This window comes from Spermophilus citellus, assembly GCF_964194105.1.
Source record: "Spermophilus citellus genome assembly, chromosome: 3".
Taxonomy (NCBI): domain Eukaryota; kingdom Metazoa; phylum Chordata; class Mammalia; order Rodentia; family Sciuridae; genus Spermophilus; species Spermophilus citellus.
Genome location: NC_138184.1, coordinates 90,520,054 through 90,536,505, shown reverse-complemented (window position 1 = coordinate 90,536,505; position 16,452 = coordinate 90,520,054). Strand labels below are relative to the sequence as shown.

General features: G+C 46.4%; 1 protein-coding gene across 1 annotated transcript in view; it reads right to left on the bottom strand.

The window, feature by feature from the left end:
• The window catches only part of DNAH10 (dynein axonemal heavy chain 10), a 114,200-nt gene that overhangs the window by 63,631 nt on the left and 34,117 nt on the right, over positions 1 to 16,452 (bottom strand). The window contains exons 19-28 of the mRNA XM_081285689.1: positions 16,206 to 16,362; positions 11,722 to 12,198; positions 11,446 to 11,604; positions 7,836 to 7,952; positions 7,647 to 7,749; positions 6,518 to 6,696; positions 4,973 to 5,184; positions 2,851 to 3,004; positions 1,770 to 2,003; positions 268 to 390 (exon numbers count right to left, since the gene is read on the bottom strand). Of these exons, the coding sequence (XP_081141815.1) occupies positions 268 to 390; positions 1,770 to 2,003; positions 2,851 to 3,004; positions 4,973 to 5,184; positions 6,518 to 6,696; positions 7,647 to 7,749; positions 7,836 to 7,952; positions 11,446 to 11,604; positions 11,722 to 12,198; positions 16,206 to 16,362 (1,915 nt within the window). The remainder of the gene's footprint in view (positions 1 to 267; positions 391 to 1,769; positions 2,004 to 2,850; positions 3,005 to 4,972; positions 5,185 to 6,517; positions 6,697 to 7,646; positions 7,750 to 7,835; positions 7,953 to 11,445; positions 11,605 to 11,721; positions 12,199 to 16,205; positions 16,363 to 16,452) is intronic.

The following is a 16,452-nucleotide window of genomic DNA, read 5'->3' as shown; positions in this document are numbered from 1 at the left end:
GAAGGGACCATGGGCAATGCATTTTCTGCATTTCCAAACATTTTTTAAGTAAGAAAACATTGCTTTTATGATTAAAAAAATAAAAATAAAAATTCTGCGTCATATGCCAGCAGCCAAGAATCAAACAGGATTTTTTACTAAACAGATTAAGGTCATGACTGAAAAAATTCAGAGGCCACCAATGGAGAAAGTGTATGCAAATTAGAAGCAAAGGCATCTCCTGTGTCCATCCCTCCATCCAGACTACACCAGGCGCCCGTCACTTGCCCTTTTAAACACTCGGTCAATGTTGTCAAACTTTTTCGCCTCATCAGGAAGCTGAGATCTGATGTCTCCACCAATGAAGATGCTCTCGAGATACATCCATTTTCTCTGGACCAACATCCAGATCTGAAAATGTACAACGGTGATGTCAACAGGGGGAGACCAGGCACCATGAGGAAGGGATGGTGAGATCCCACCCATCCCGGGACCGTCCGGATCTGCTCAGTCCAGGACTCCGCAGGCCAGGGAGCACTGAGCACATGCAGGGCTGTGTCCCCTCTTATCCGAAGCATCCCTTCCATGGTTTCTGTTACCATGGTTAACTGCGATTCAAAAGGACAGCGAGTTGTTCTGAGAAAGAGACCACATCCCGGTGGCCTTCATTAGGGCAGCTTGCCAGGGCTGCGCTATTTTGTGAGTAGATGCTGCTGTTGATCTCTTGCTGCCCGTGACACGTAAGTTAACCTTTATCAGAGCTGTGTGTGTATCGGAAAAAACAGATCACACAGGGTCGTATCATCTGGTTTAGGGCATCCTGGGAACATGTTGGGATGTATTCCCTGGAGGATAAGGGGGGGGGGGGACTATTAAATGGGAATTCTGGAAAAGGCTTAACAAACTATTTAAAAATAAACAGCCCACATTCAAAAGCCAAAGAAAATACTCCATGCCCATGCAGGAAGGGGAGGAAACTTCCAGCCACAAGCAGAGTCTGGAACCCAAGACCCACAACAAACAAGGGTCCCTACCCGTGCAAAAGGCTGCTCTGCCTCTAGGTGCAGACCCAGAGAGCCAAAAACAGAGATTCTAAGAAGTAACTGCACAGGTGGCTCTTGGAAGCTTGTCATCATACCAAAGAGGGAAGTGACATAAATGTCCATCAGCCTGAATGGACAGACAAAATGTGGTCTCTTCATACAATGGAGTACTACTCTGTTATAAAAAGGACTGAGGGACTGGGCTGAAACTCAGCAGCAGAGTGCCTACTCAGTTTGTGCAAGGCCCTGGGTTCCATCCCCAGCACCTCAAAAAAAAAAAAAAGGACATAAAAATTAATATGTTTGCCAGCTGGCACTGTAGCTCAGTGGCAGAGCACTTGCCTAGCATGTGTGAGGCAATAGGTTGGATCCTCAGCACACATTAAAAATAAACAAATAAAATAATGATATTCTGTCTATCTACAACTACAAAAAAAATGTTTTAATTAATGCTTGCCAATGTCAGTATTAAAGAAGAGCAAGACAGTATTAAAGAAGGACAGGACTGCATTGAGAAAAATTAGGAATCTTAGAAATTAAAAATACATTCATCACAAATTAAAACTCAGATAAACTTTTCCTTGGAGAAGTTGGGAATGCCTAGAAGTGCACACCTCCCCCAAAGAAATCAAGACCAAAAAAATGTATAAAAAAGGATCATCCATTTCTAAGCACAAAATATTCTCATATAAAGGGTCTTTTCCTGCTATGAACTGCCTTTGCTCCATCTTTTGTCTTTGTGCTCACCTCAATGACTTCCCCTATTAGAGAAAGCGTTTTTTCCCATTTGTGAACAGTTTGCAGAAACGGGCCCACGAATCTGCTTCCCGAGATGCTCTGCAGGTTGACAGTGTTGTCATCAAGACTCTGAATGATTTCGTCCACAGACCCCAATATGTAGCCTCTCTCCTGGGTGCCTTTGTAATACTTGAGCACGTTGAATTTCATATTTTCCCATGTGTCCAGAATATCCTTCACAGCCTGGTCAGAATATTTTTTTAAAAAGATTCATAAGTTGGGAAAATGGAACCCCAACCCAACAACCACCTCCTCAGCTTCCTTTGATCAGCACCTCAACTGGGGTCCTGGAGCAATTGTGTGAAAAGTCAAATGATACCACCACGTATCAAGAATGTGCTATGTACCAGGTAAGCATGTTACAGGTATGACCTTGCTGGGTCCTCAAAGCAACCTCCTGGCAGTGGTGACCATCAGAGGGACTCGAGCTCAGACAGGCAAGGCAGCTTGCCAAGATTGTGCCCAGTTCTCCCAGAACCAGGCTTGACTTCCACAGTCGGCCTCAGGAGCCTGCAAGGTTATGGGGTCCTGCCCCTGGACTGACTCTATTGCCCAGCCAAAAATCAAATTACTCAACAGTGTGCCGACCATTCTATTTGCCAAAAACTCTGGTATGTATGTACGTGTATGCATATGTATTTATAATATGTGTAAATGTATGTGGATACGTTATGGTAGGTGTGCATGTCTTTATGTGTGCACATGCAGCGTGTGTGTGAACATGTATGTAAATGCAGTTTAGAGGCAGGAAGAGCATTCACCCAAAGGGTAGTGATAGCTGCTTGGGCGGCAAGATCATGAGGGATTTGGTTTCTTTCTGAACGTGCCACTGCGAACATCCATTGCTTCTATCATGAGTGGGAAGAGGAACAACAGAGGGGACAAGGGAGCGCTCACTGAGGCAGAGAGTCTATTTCTAGAACAAATAATTCCTTGTGACTCAGACGCAGCGGACACTGGAAGGAAGGCACTCTCTGCTGGAGAACAGGCAGCCTCCCCGCTGCCCTCGATGCTCGGGCTGCAGTCCTACCTTCTCGATGGCCACCTCCTTGACGGCTGCTGTGACGATCTCATTGAGGATATCCGTGTGCTTGTCCAGCTCCATAGCAAACATGTTTTCCAAGGTGAACGTTTCGGTCATTTCGAAAAAGACGCCTGTTTTTTCCATGAGCTCCTTCCAGTGCCTGCAAGTGCATCGACACTGAGACCTCATGTTTGTCGACGTCATTGACGGATCCACGCGTCCCCACTAAAGCCACAGGACAAGTCCCTCCAAGAAAACTTCTCGTGATGAAATTCCGCAACATGAGGAGTTCACCAAAACTATATCCCCACCCGTTTTCCCAAACCCCGAAGTCTGTAAGCCCAGGGACCGCACTGACATTTGTTGTAAAAAAAAAAAAAAAAAAAAACAGAGCAGGCCAGAAAGAAGGTCACCGTCTGCGTCCCTATATCCCCAGCTTTGCCCGGGAACTGACAGGACGTGGGGCACCGTGACCAGGTTGCGGGTTAGGGGGTCAGAAGACTCAACATCACATGACACCAAGTCACCCAGGTACAAGGTGACCCTGTCAGTCCCCATCCTTCTAATTATGTCAAAGGGCAAGTCTCAGCTGGCATGGCTGAGTCTGTAATGCCTTGTCACTGTCACCCACCATCCTTGTTGCCCTAAGCAGGACGGGCAACAGGTCTGAGCTAATTTTTTTTTTGTACCAGGGATTGAACTCAGGGGGACTGGACCCCTGAGCTACGTCCCCAGCCCTATTAGCACCTTGCCTTTGCTGAGGCTGGCTTTGAACTCTTGATCCTCCTGCCTCAGCCTCCTGAGCCACTGGGATTCCAGGTGTGCGCTGCTGTACCCGGCTGAGCTAAATTTTTTAAAATCATTTTAATTAAAAAAACTCCTTTTTGTTTCTGGTAGGTGCTGTTAGCTGTCCATTCACAGTGGTGACCTAAGTTTCTTTTCAGGATATGTTCATTTAAGTAAAAAAGAAAGAAAATGATGGGGGGAAAAAAAACCCAGAGCAGGTCAGTGATGCTCAGTGACACAGGGTGGGGAGCCAAGGGCTGCGGCCGTGAGCTAGAAAACGCTGGCGCCAGTCTCACGTGGGAGAATGTCCCCGTGTGCAAAGGTGGGCAGAGAGCCTGTGTCACTGGGCCTCGGTGACTACCTTCAAGGGATAAGCGGTGAAGCGGGTGTTGGGGGCTTGCAAGCATCTGAGGGAGAGGTACAGATGTAAGCAGGGGCACTGGGAGGATGTGGAGACAGGAGTGACTTTCCCAGCACACAAAGGAAGTCACCCACTGTTATCCCCACGACCACGTGACCACACGTTAGGTGCTGTGGTGGGAAGAACACAATCCACAAGGCTGCTCCTGATCCCCGGCTGTTGGAGACACTGAGGTCGCCCTCCTCCCCCGTGGGACTGGCTACTCCATCAAGCCCAACAGACCTGCACTGTCCAGTGTGGTGGCTACTGAGCCCTGGGATTGTGCAAGCTCAAGCACAAATGCTGTGAGTATAGAATGAATGCCAGGTTTCAATGATTTGGTTTTGTTGTTGTTGTTTGAACTGGGGATTGAACACAGGGTGCTCGACCACTGAGCCACTTTTTTGTTTTTTTTTTTTTTGAGACAGGGTCTCACTAAGTTGCTGAGGCTGGCCTTGACCTCACTGTCTTCCTGCCTCAGCCTCCCGAGTTGCTTCAATGTATTTTTTCTTTTAAGATGAAATATCTCAGGAATAAATGTTTTATGCGGGTTAAATGTTGAAATGATGTTTTGGATATCTTAATTAAAATGTATCATTAAAATTAATTTCCTTTATTTCCTTTCATTCATTCATTTAAGGTAGCTGCCTAGAACACTGGAAATTACATACGTGAGTCCTGTTGTGTTTAGGCAGGATGGAGCTGACCAAGTCTCCTTGTTTTTTTTTTTTTCTTTTAAGCGTTTGAATGAAGCCATCACAAGCCACTTTACACTGGATATTGATGATTTTATCAAAGCCGTGTCACAGACCTACCGCTTGTGCATTTACAGCCTGCGTCACCGCTGAAACCTTTCTCTGCCATCAGATTTAAGCAGGGACACATCTTGCACTAAAAGCCCCTTCCATGCATCCACTTGAGCAAACAGAGGACAGAACAAACCTGTCCCTTAGTGCCTCGTGTTTCAGGTCCAGAAGTAAAGGAACTGACTCTTTGAAGGCCTTCATCTTTGCTTCCAAGTGGAAGGCCACTGTCAAGGTGCGGATGTGCCGTGGCAGCTTTCTGAGGCCCTTGAAGAACCCGTCGATGCCTTCCTGGAGGACCTGCACGTTCAGGTTCACCCACAGGGTCTGGGACCATTCTTCTTTGGCAACCTGGAAATGCACAGCAATCAGCCTTCAGGGAGACCCTTCAGAAAAGCAAAGGTAACCTGCGGGGGAGAGGGTGGCCCTAGCTCAGAGTCCCTGTCTAAAGCAGGGACACCCACAGGCCCAGACCAACCTCACACACCAAGGACCTGCAACAAACACAGAAGGGTTCCACTTGTTCTAAGCCCTCCCCCAAATTACGGCTGTGTCTGAGGACATGGGCCATTCAGGGACATGCCTCCCCGTCTCGAGGACAGGCGGGAAGACATGGGTCAGGGGTGGCCTGGGGGTAGAGCACGGCCCGGCACACTAGCACCAGAAAGAAAGGACAAAAGAGAGAACAGAGCCCAGTCCATGTGTCTGTCCAAGAGCCACCCGACTGAGGCCAAGACATAGACTAGAACACATTGTCCCTGGTTGTCATAAAGAGGAGACTCTCTGTGCTGTTTTCCTGAGATTTAATGGAAGAAGCACTTTCTCATATCAAATCCACCACCGTGGGCTCTGTGCATCTGCAGCCCTCCATCAAGGCCTGGAGGGTCATGAAACGCGTTCGACGGGAAACTGAGTTCATGGGTGATGTGGATATATGGGGCTCTACCATCTCAGCAAGTCATCTTGCTGCGCATGTCACTGGGGAAACTGAAGCCACTGAACTTCTCTCCAGAAGGACCTCTGCCTTCCCAGCATGACCACAGGTGGATCTGTCTGTCCCCAGTTTGAGGCTACCTCTTGGGCAGACGCCAAGTACACTCAAGCCATCCTCCTCCCGCCCCTCTCCTCTCACCAGCCTTTTCCTATCTCCTACAAACTCATGCCATAATTTCTCCCACCTGAAGCAAAAAAAAAAAAATCATCCTGACCCCACAGCCCCTGCACCCTGCTCCTCAGCCTCCTCTGATACAAAACTCCCTGCAACACCCGTCTGTGCTGGGCTCCTAACTCCTGCCTTCCTGTTCTCTCTGTTTTTTCTTTCAACAGCTTTATTCAGAATTAATGGCTTCATGAACTGTTCGTGCCTGGTCCAGAGATACCCAGTCCTGGTGACTGAGAGCCAGCCTCGGGGTGCAGAGAGCCCAGGAAAGAGGCAGGTGTATTCAGGTTGCACAGAGAGTGGTTCACTGGGGACTTAGTGACGGAAGCACCCTTCTGGGAAGCAACAAGACCGTTCCTCTCGCCCAGTGATGGCCAGGACAAAAGTGACATCATCCCAGCCCAAATGCACCTGGCTCACCCCAAGCTCTACCCAAGATGTCAGGTACTTTCCGGCACCGCGGTCCGCAGGGCCTCGTGAACTCTAACCTCCCTCCAGCGAGGCCGAGCCCCTGGTGGACTCTACCTTCAGGCCCTCATAGAGGTCATAGATCATCCTAAGGCCGTTCATCTCCTTCTGCACCTTGAGTAGCTCTGGGTACATCGTGATGGGAAGGTCGAAGAGCTTCTCGGCCTTGGCCAGCTCCTGGCGGTTCTTCTCGTGCTTTGCGAGCTCCTTTTCAAAAACGCCTAGGAGTTCTACACCTAGGAAATGAACACGTGGGTCAGCAAGTGGGCGACGCGCAGATGAAACAGAATGAGAAGTCCCAGAAGAGGCACATAGACTGTCGCTCTGTCCACACGGGCCACAGGGGAAGCCGAACCCAGAACGATGAGACTGTCATCACAGTACCCTCCTCCCTGAAGCCACAAGGCCCTTCCATCTGCAAGCCCCTCGCTGAGAAGACTCTAGTCCTGGCACCCGGAGCAGGCAAGGGACGAGGCGGCCACAGGCGAGTCTGAGCTGTCCCCACCACAGTCCTTTGCTGCCCTCCTCAAGAACTTCCTCATCTCCCCCCAACGTCATGGCCCTACACTTCTCCCCCATCCCCATGGCCTTCAGCCCTCCACATCACTAACCCCCACCCAGACACTATCTGTCCAGAGGCCTTTCCAAGTACCCCAGGAGAACTGTCTCCTTTGAATCCCTGGTGGTCTGTGGCCTGTGCCAGTCTCGTGGGATTCATCAAATTCCACCTAGACTAAGAACACTATCTCCATCTTGTTGCCCTTTGGGTCAATGTACTTGAAGGGCGGGATCAAGCACTGTGTGATCAAGGGTCTCAGGCCAAACAATGAATGCCAGGGGAGGAGAGCAGCAAGGTCCCTGGAAGGAAGTGAGGTGACATCCCCAAAGGCAGAGGCTGGTGCTTACCATGCAGGTGCTACAGCAAGAATCTCTGCTTGCTGTAGCAAGAATGCTCCCTCTGGGAGCAGGCCCTACTCCCCAGCTCTCTTCTCAAAGCCTCACATGGTGGGCTCTTGAGAGTCAATGCATTGAATTAGCCCAGCTTTTCACATATTAAAAGCCATCAAGGAGAAAAGCGTCTGAGGGACAACTAGATATTTAAATGGTGACACAAGTACCACCCACCACAAACTTTCTAAGCAAAACAGACCCAGCTAGCTCAGCGCACCCAAGGAGGGTGACCTACCTCTGTCAAGGTCTTCACCAACAGAACCAGGGCCTTCATTGTAAAAGCGCTTTGCAAAGTTCTCTATCTGTAATTTGTAGTTCATTATTTCACCCCGAGTGATCTGAGAAAGGCAAGGTCACATTAACTCAGTGCAGTGTAAACACATTTCCCCCAGTGTCTTGATGTGGAGTGAGACGTGGAGGGTACCTCAGTGAACGTTCTCTTTATGCCCAAAAGAGCGTGATCCACATTCAGCGCCTCGTTGAAGAGACCGACCCACATGCTCTCGATGTTGTTAACCTGTTCTTGCTCTGCTTCAGGAGGCTGATCAACAAACAGACAGTAAGTTACCCGCTATTTGGGACTGAAGTGTCCCAAGTACTTCCCAGGATTTCTGGGTCTCCCAACAGCAGCCTGAGTCATTTGAACCAACTGAAAAAGCTGGTTGGTATATTAAAGTTATGCTTTTATAAGTAAAATGAAACCAGGACAAAATCATTTCAAAATATAGATAGCTGGGTGCAGTGTGTAATCTCGGCTACTCTGGAGGCTGAGGCAGGAGGATCGGAAGTTTGAGGCCAGCTGGGGCAATTCAGCAAGACACTGCCTCAAAATAAAAATAAAAGAAAAATAAAAATGACTTGGGAGCTCCCTATATAGCCCAGTTGGTAGAGTGCTTGCCTCCCATGCCCAAGGCCCTGGGTTCAATCCCCAGCACACCAAAAAAAAAAAAAAATGGCTGGGATGTAGCTCTGTGGTAGAGTGTCCCTTGGCTTAGTCCCTAGTACCAAAAAAAAAAAAAAAAAAAGATAAATAGAGAGATGGAGGTAACCAAGAGAGTTAATCCTTTGTAAAATAAAGCCCAGTTTCAAAAAAACCTAGTCTCTTATTAGAATAGGTTATTTTGGGTTGTAATGCACCTAGATATCCTGTCATTCAGAAGTAAAAACAAATCTCTGATGAAATACAACTTTGTCTAGAGCCTCCAATTCTTTCCACAATTCACCACATACACTGTCCAGAACTCAAACAGAAATACTAAGCTTATGAAGACACAAGGGGGCTTAAATAAAACAAAGAGACTCACAGACCACATAAACTGACCTTGATCAGACACAGAATTGAAAATGATTTTGCTTAAAAGAGAAAAGGAAACAGAAGGCAAAGTTGAGAATTTGGGCATAGAAGAGGAATTTTTTTTTTAATGGAAATTCTAGAACTGATCATGATGATGCCTGAAGTGGAGAGCTCGAGGGAAGGGCTAATGAACCATCACCACACACCAGTCTCAACCAAGTAGAAAGTGCTTGAACCCAAGGGTGAGGTCGAAATATTCAGAATGAGCCACAGGAAGAAAAGGGAGTGGTGAGGGCCCTGGTGAGCCAGCCTAATGCCTGTGGCCTGCAGAAAAGAGCACAGAAGAAAACACCCCAGAGAAAGGTGTTCATTTTCCAAAACTAGACAAAGGCATCAACCTGCAAAGTTTAAAGGTTCTACAAACCCCAATTGGGATTTTAAAAACAAAGAACGTAGTTATATCATGTTACAATTTCTGGAAACCAAACACAGAAAAAGATCTTTAAAACAGACAAGAAGATAAGTTGGAGTAGACGGCCTTCAAATGCAGCACCAAGGTGGACCATTGGCTTCTCAGGCAGAACCCTGGAAGCCAGAGGAGGATGGAATGATCTCCACCCAGAGAGAGGATAAAGGAAACCAAACATTGTTTTAAAAGGACTTATCAACTGTTTGCTGAGAGCCATAGCCAAGTAGGAATGACACATGGCAATTTCCTTGTCAGCCTACCCCATGTTGCTTAGAGGGAGGACTCTCCATTGTGGAAATGGGCTTGCCTTGGATCCAGGTCATTTGCAGTGACATTGCATGAATGTTTGAGAAAGGTGACCCTGCTCAAGGACCAGGGTGGATCCGGGTTTAGGGTGATCTGGGTTTAGGGCGGTTCCAGGTTTAAGGTGTATCCTGCTGGGAATAAGGCGTATCCTGCTGCCTCCAGGCTCCCGCTCCTTGAGTTCCTGTTGAGTTCTCACGGGATTCAGAGAATATTTGGGATGCAGAGCCCGGTGGAGTAGTGGATTCTCCCAGAACGTGCGTGTAGAGTGCCGGTGAGAGTTCGGGAATAAAGAATTGCTGTTTGAATCTACAAGGCTGTGAGTGGCACGTGATTTTGTGCCCAGCCAGACTGCAGCAGTGTGGAGCAACTGATATCTGTGGTGTGAATGTAAATCAGTACCACCCCTTTGGAAAGCTAGCAGAAAACAGTAAAGCTGAACATGTACATTCCCTATAATCCAGCAATACGCTGTCCAGGCTCACAGCCAACAGAATTCATGCATGCAGAAGTGCAGCAAAAGTATATGCAAACATGGTCACATCAGCAATGCTCATAATATCCCAGCACCCTCTAGTGGCACAGTTGTGCAGCGGAATATTACACAGCAAAGACAGGAAATCTCAGAAATGTAAAAGTGAGTGAAAAAACACACCAAAGAATATATACTTTATCATTCAATCTATACAGACTTCAAAAAACAGGCAAATATAATCTCTAGTGTTAAAGATATGGTAGAAGCTTCCTTTGCCAGGGAGTACTGCCTAAAAGGAAGGCTGGGAGGGGCTCGTGGGGTGTTGACAACATTGCATTCTTTAATCTCAGTTCTGACTACAGGGATGCTCACTGTGAAGATTCATCAAGTTGTACACCTGTGGTTTCTACAATTCTCCACAGGTGTGTTACGTGTCGATAAAAAAAAAAAAAAAAACTCAAACTGATAAGCATCTGGTGTATCTGATGATCAAGACAAGTTGGAAGAAAATAAAAACAGCCAATAACAGAACAGACATGAAGCATCACTACAGCCTGCTGCCACTGAAGAGGAAATGAGACAGTATGAACATGTTCATGAAATAAATTTGAAAATTTAGATGAAACAGTACAATTCTTTAAAAATATAAACTTCCAGCAAAAGAACAAGAATAAAAACAAAACAGAATCAGTAATCAGGCATCTTCATGGACACAGACGTGCATGCACTTGCACGGCCTCAGGTCTGGGAGTCAGAGCTCCAGCCTGATGTTTCTGTAGCAGATGGGCTGAAAGCCTGCAGCCCTCACCAAAAGAATGCTCAGAGCACCAATGTCCTGCAAAATTTCAGGAAGAGCCCAGAACCCCCTGAACTCATCCATGGGCTTCAAAAGCTACCCACACTGGACCACCCTAACAAAGACTAATTGAATTATCATGTACCAGTTTCATCTCCCTCACCTCTCATTTTTACAAGAGCCTTTTATTAAAGAAACTGAACACCCAGAAAAAAAAAAGAAAGAAAAGAAAATGAAAGAAAGGATAAAGGAGAAATGGTGTGCAGTTACAGACTGGTATACAAAACTACCACATAAGCTGTGCAAGGTCAAGAAATAACCTCTAGCCAAGCGCAGTGGCACATACCTGTAATTACAGCAGCTTAGGAGGCTGAGGCAGGATCATGAGTTCAAAGCCAACCTCAGCAACTTAGTGGGGCCCTAAGCAACTCAGTGAGACCCTGTCTTAAATAAAATATAACAAGAACTAGGGACAAGCACCTCTGGATTCAATCCCTGGTACCAAAAAGAAAAGAAATAACCTCTAAGTTTAAGTTGTTCTAAATATCTACAGGTTGCCTTGCATTGATGATGTATTACTTAAAGTTGCCTACTTGGACGCAAACCAATGGCAGTATACCTGAGAAGGATTTCCGAAAAGGGTCCCAGGAGCCAACCCCAAAATGCAAAATATGTAAGAAAATAGTGGTTAACTTACAAAGATTTTATACATGGCCAGGGTCCGGTAGCGCTCCTGGATGTCCTTGTATCTTAGTTCCATGACCAAAGATTTACTTTTAATTTCTGCAATTGTTGCAAGAACGAACTTGAGCTCTTCAAGGGTGCTGGGACTCTTCTTAAGATTTTTGGACAGGGACTACGAGAGAAAGAAAGTTCCAAGGACAGTGAACAACTGGAAGAGCAGAACAGTGCCAGGACAAGACCCACCTCCACCAAGTGGGGTTTCAGAGGAAGGCAGAAGCAGGGAGGGCACCTCAATCTCTTCTTGGAGACTTTCCAGCTCCTCCTTAGCGGACTCATTGAGGAGCCTCCCCAGTGACAGCACCCAGGACTTGGCATTTTCCTGTACAGTACTGGCCAGTGGCCCCAGCTGCAGTCTGATGCAGTGCTCATCCTTGACCAGCGGGTGGCGCATCACATCACCAGCGATCTTGGAATAAAACTGCAGCTTTTCATCGTAGGCCACACAAGGAGGTCTCTTGGCAGCAAATTTCTCCATCACAATAGCTTTGTCCAGTTTCCAGAGGGGTCGATAGCGCTTCCACCTCTGCAGGTACTTCATGAGATTGACCAACAGCCTGTGGACATTTTGGGGGATCATGACAGCTTGCTCAATTATCTGAGGGTTCACGCAGATGTCATTGTGGAAGCTTATTATAACAATTTCTTCTTCCTCCCCCTTCTGGGGTGGGCATTGTATGCAGCTGCCATTCATCCATCGCACAAAATGCTGGCAAGATCAGAACCAGGGGAAAGACAGGATTTTAGTATCTGCTCCTTCTCCCATAGACTTGTTGGTATTCAGCAAGAAGTCTTGCTACTAATGGAAAATCACTTTATTATTAATAAGTTTTCCAGATTGCAAAAATCCCCACCATCAAAAAAGTCTGCTTCCCCAGCATGACTCAGCTCTTGCAACTCCACTTGACCAGCAGCAAGGGGCAGAAGGGGGCCTTATATAAGACCCAGGCAGGGACTCAAGCCCTACAGCCCATGCTTTTCTGCTCTGCAAACCTTGGGACCAGCAGCAGGCCAAGTTGAGCCAAGCCAGATACAAGAGAACCAAGATGCCCAGTCCATAGCCCACCAGTCATCACAGCTGTGAGTGGCCCCCAACTGGCAGACAAAGCCAAGAGTCTATGAGTGAGCACAACCAAGGCCCCAAGGTGCACTAAGCAGAACCCAGCCCAGGAACCTCGAGCTACATACATAGTTACCATTTTTCACCTCTAAGGGCTGGAGTGGCTTGTAGGCAATAAAAGCTAACTGTGGCTTGTAGGTTATAAAAGCTAAGTGGATAATAATAATAATAATAAACAAGACAACCTTTGCTTCCATATTTACATATGAAGAAACACAAATCAGTCACACAAATGGACCACCCAGCATCCCAGAACAGATCTGCTGATGCAACATCTCCCTGTTGTTGTTTTGTTCCTCTATTTCAAGACAAGGAAGGTCTTTCTATGTGTTGCCCAGGCTGGCCTCAAATTCAGAGAGCCCCCTGCCCCCACGCTGGGACTGCAGGTAGGTAAGATTTCCCTTTTCTTTTAATCAAGTATGATTCATAACAGCAAGCCAGGAGTGTGATTCACTGAACACAGTCATCTAATCAGCAAAATAGGATCCCGGCAGCCACCACTTCTACTGCCATCATGACTAGCAGCAACACCAGCTCCAGTGGCAGCAGCTGATGTGCTCCTGCATGCCAAGGTCAGGCCATGCTTCCTGTGTGATCCCCGGACCCTCCCAACAGCCCTTCAGGTTGAATTCCAGGTAACACATGGGGCTAGTGAGGAGAAAAGGTAAGCTGGCAGGAAACACAGTGATTAAGAGCTGTAATGTTTGAGAGAACATCACTGGGATTTACTTACACCTTGGAAATGGATCTCTTCCCCTAAAGGCTCAGTGATGTAACACCAAAAAACTAGAAGAATTTACTCAACAGAGGCTTTCTAAATTATTAGCACAGATTATAAAATATGTGCAATTTATTCATTCATTTCCAAGCACAGTAAAATGAAATGATCTGTTTATTGTATGTAGAGTTATCTTCATTCTTAGAAATGCCTAAAACACACTTCATGGGAGAAATATGATCAGTCTGTTAATATATAAAAAAATGTTCAACATCTCCAGCAATTAGAGAAATGTAAATTAAAACTGCACTGAGATTTCATGTCACTCCAGTTAGAATGGCAGTTATCAAGAATAGAAATAACAACAAATATTGGTGAGGATGTTGGGGGAAAAGGTACACTCATACATTACTGGTGGGACTGCAAAGTAGTGCAGCCACTCTGGAAAGTAGTATAAAGATTTTTCAGAAAATCTGGAATGGAACCACCATTTAACCCAGTTATCCCACTCCTCTGCATATGCCCAAAGGACTTAAAATCAACATACTACAGTGATGCAGCCACATCAATGTTTATAGCAGTTCAATTCACAATAGCCAGGCTATGGAACCAACCTAGGTGCCATTTCAATAGATAAATGAATAAAGAAAATGTGGTATATGTACACAATAGAATATTACTCAGCCATACAGAAAAATGAGGGAAGGTAAGGGAGGGTGTAGGAAAGACGATGGAATGAGATGGACATCATTACCCCAAGTACATTATGGCATTTTCCAGTAAATGGATGGAAGTGGAGACTACCATGCTAAGTGAAATAAGTCAATCCCCAAAAACCAAAGGTTGAATGTTCTCTCTGATAAGCGGATGCTAACCTACAATAAGTGTGGGGGAATAGAAATTCACTGGATTAGACAAAGGGGAATGATGGAAAGGGAGGGGGTGGGAATAGGAAAGACAGTAGAATGAACTGGACATAACATTCCTATGTTCACATATGAATACAAAACCAGTGTAACTCCACATCATGTACGACCACAAGAATGGAAAGTACCTATGTATAATAATAGGTGAAAATACACTTAACTGTAATGCATATCCAAAAAGAATTTTTAAAATAGTTACCTAAAAAATAAACAAACAAAAAAAAAAACGCCTGATGGGAGCAAATTTTTACCACACGCACATCAGATAGAGCATTAATCTCCAGGATATATAAAGAACTCAAAAATCTTAACATCAAAAAAACAAATAACCCAATCAATAAACAGGCCAAGGAACTGAACAGACAGACACTTCTCAGAAGATGATATACAATTAATCAACAAATACATTAAAAAAATGTTCGACATCTCTAGCAATTAGAGAAATGCAAATCAAAACTACTCTAAGATCTCATCTCACTGAAGTCAGAATGGCAGCTACTAAGAATACAAACAACATTAAGTGTTGGTGAGAATGTGGGGAAAAGGCACATTCATACATTGCTGGTGGGACTGCAAATTGGCGCAGCTAATCTGGAAAGCAGTATGGAGATTCCTTGAAAAACTGGTAATGGAACTACAATTTGACCCAGCTATCCCACACTTTGGTCTATACCCAAAGGACTTAAAAACAGCATTCTACAGGGACACAGCCACATCAATGTTTACAGCAGCTCAATTCACAATAGCTAAACTGTGGAGCCAACCTAGATTCCCTTCAGTAGATGAATGGATAAAGAATATGTGGTATACATACACAATGGAATATTACTCAGCATTAAAAGAGAATAAAATCACAGCATTTGCAGGTAAATGGATAGAGTTGGAGAATATAATGCTAAATGAGGTAAGTCAATCCCCCAAAAAACAAATGCTGAATGTTTTCTCTGATATGAGGATGCAGATCCATAATGGGGATGGTGGGGGAAGCATGAGAGGAATGGAGGAACTTCAGACAGGGAAAAGGGGAGGGAGGGGAAGGGAGCGGGTAGAAAAGACGGTGGAATGAGATGGACATCATTACCCAAGTACATGCATGAAGACACGAATGGTGTGACTCTACTTGTGTACAACCAGAGACATGACAAATTGTGCTCTATATGTGTACTGTGAATTGAAATGCATTCTGCAGTCATATATAACAAATTAGAATAAATAAAATTAAATTTAAAAATAAAGGAAACATTAGAAGAAGAAAAAAAACACCTGAAACACCCCTGCACGGCTGAGCAAACCAGGTGAAGAGTCAGCCCCGGCCCCCAGCCCACAGAGACAGCCCCTCCTCCGGCTGTTGGAAACATAGCCCCTGGGCTGTTCACAACAGTCGCTCATTCAACAGGCCTTCACCAAGAGCCAACTGCGACCCAGATGCCCTTCTCAGTGTAGGGGATCCAAGGTGAAGGAGACCCTTGGGCCGCATTCGCCCGGCCTTCTCCAGGCTGGTGGTCTATAGAAATCAGCTGAGAACGAGGGAGGCAAGGGGGTGTCCAGTGGGAGGAAGGGCAGGCAGCAAGGCAGAAGCGCAATGGAGCTGCGTGGGGTCAGGCAGGACAGAGGGAGACAGCTCAGCGGCGCCACTGTTGGACGAGGTGGAGGATGACCCAGACAGGACCTGAGATCAGAAGTGTGGCAGGTGCCAACAGCGAGGGCCACCTCACGGAGGCATGAGGAGTGTGTTCTAAGTGAAATCAAAAGCCACTGGGAGGCGTCTCCACCAGGGATGAGGGGAGATGGTGTGCGTCTTACAGGGCAGATGGGATAGAGTTCATCCAGGGCCTGCAGAGGAAGAGCTGGGAAGAGACAGGAGAGAGGCAGAGCCCGTGTCCTCTGCCTCCCAGGGGACCTGCCTTCCACAGCCGAGCCTCCTGCAGGGCAACACGGCCTCCGGCCCTTACCTTGGTGATCTCCACGCAGTTTCGGACGCAGTTGACACACAGCTTGTCGATCTCGTTTGTATTGGGGTGAAGGATGATCTCAGGAGCCGTCAGAATGGTCTCCGCTTGGAACAGAGGGATGTTCCCCAGGACTAGAGAATTAAAAGACTGCAGATTCCTAAGAGGGCGAAGGGAGAAAACTCAGGGACCATTGGGTGAAACGCCCGACAACTGAGCCAACAAAAGCACCACCACCCAGCAGGAACAC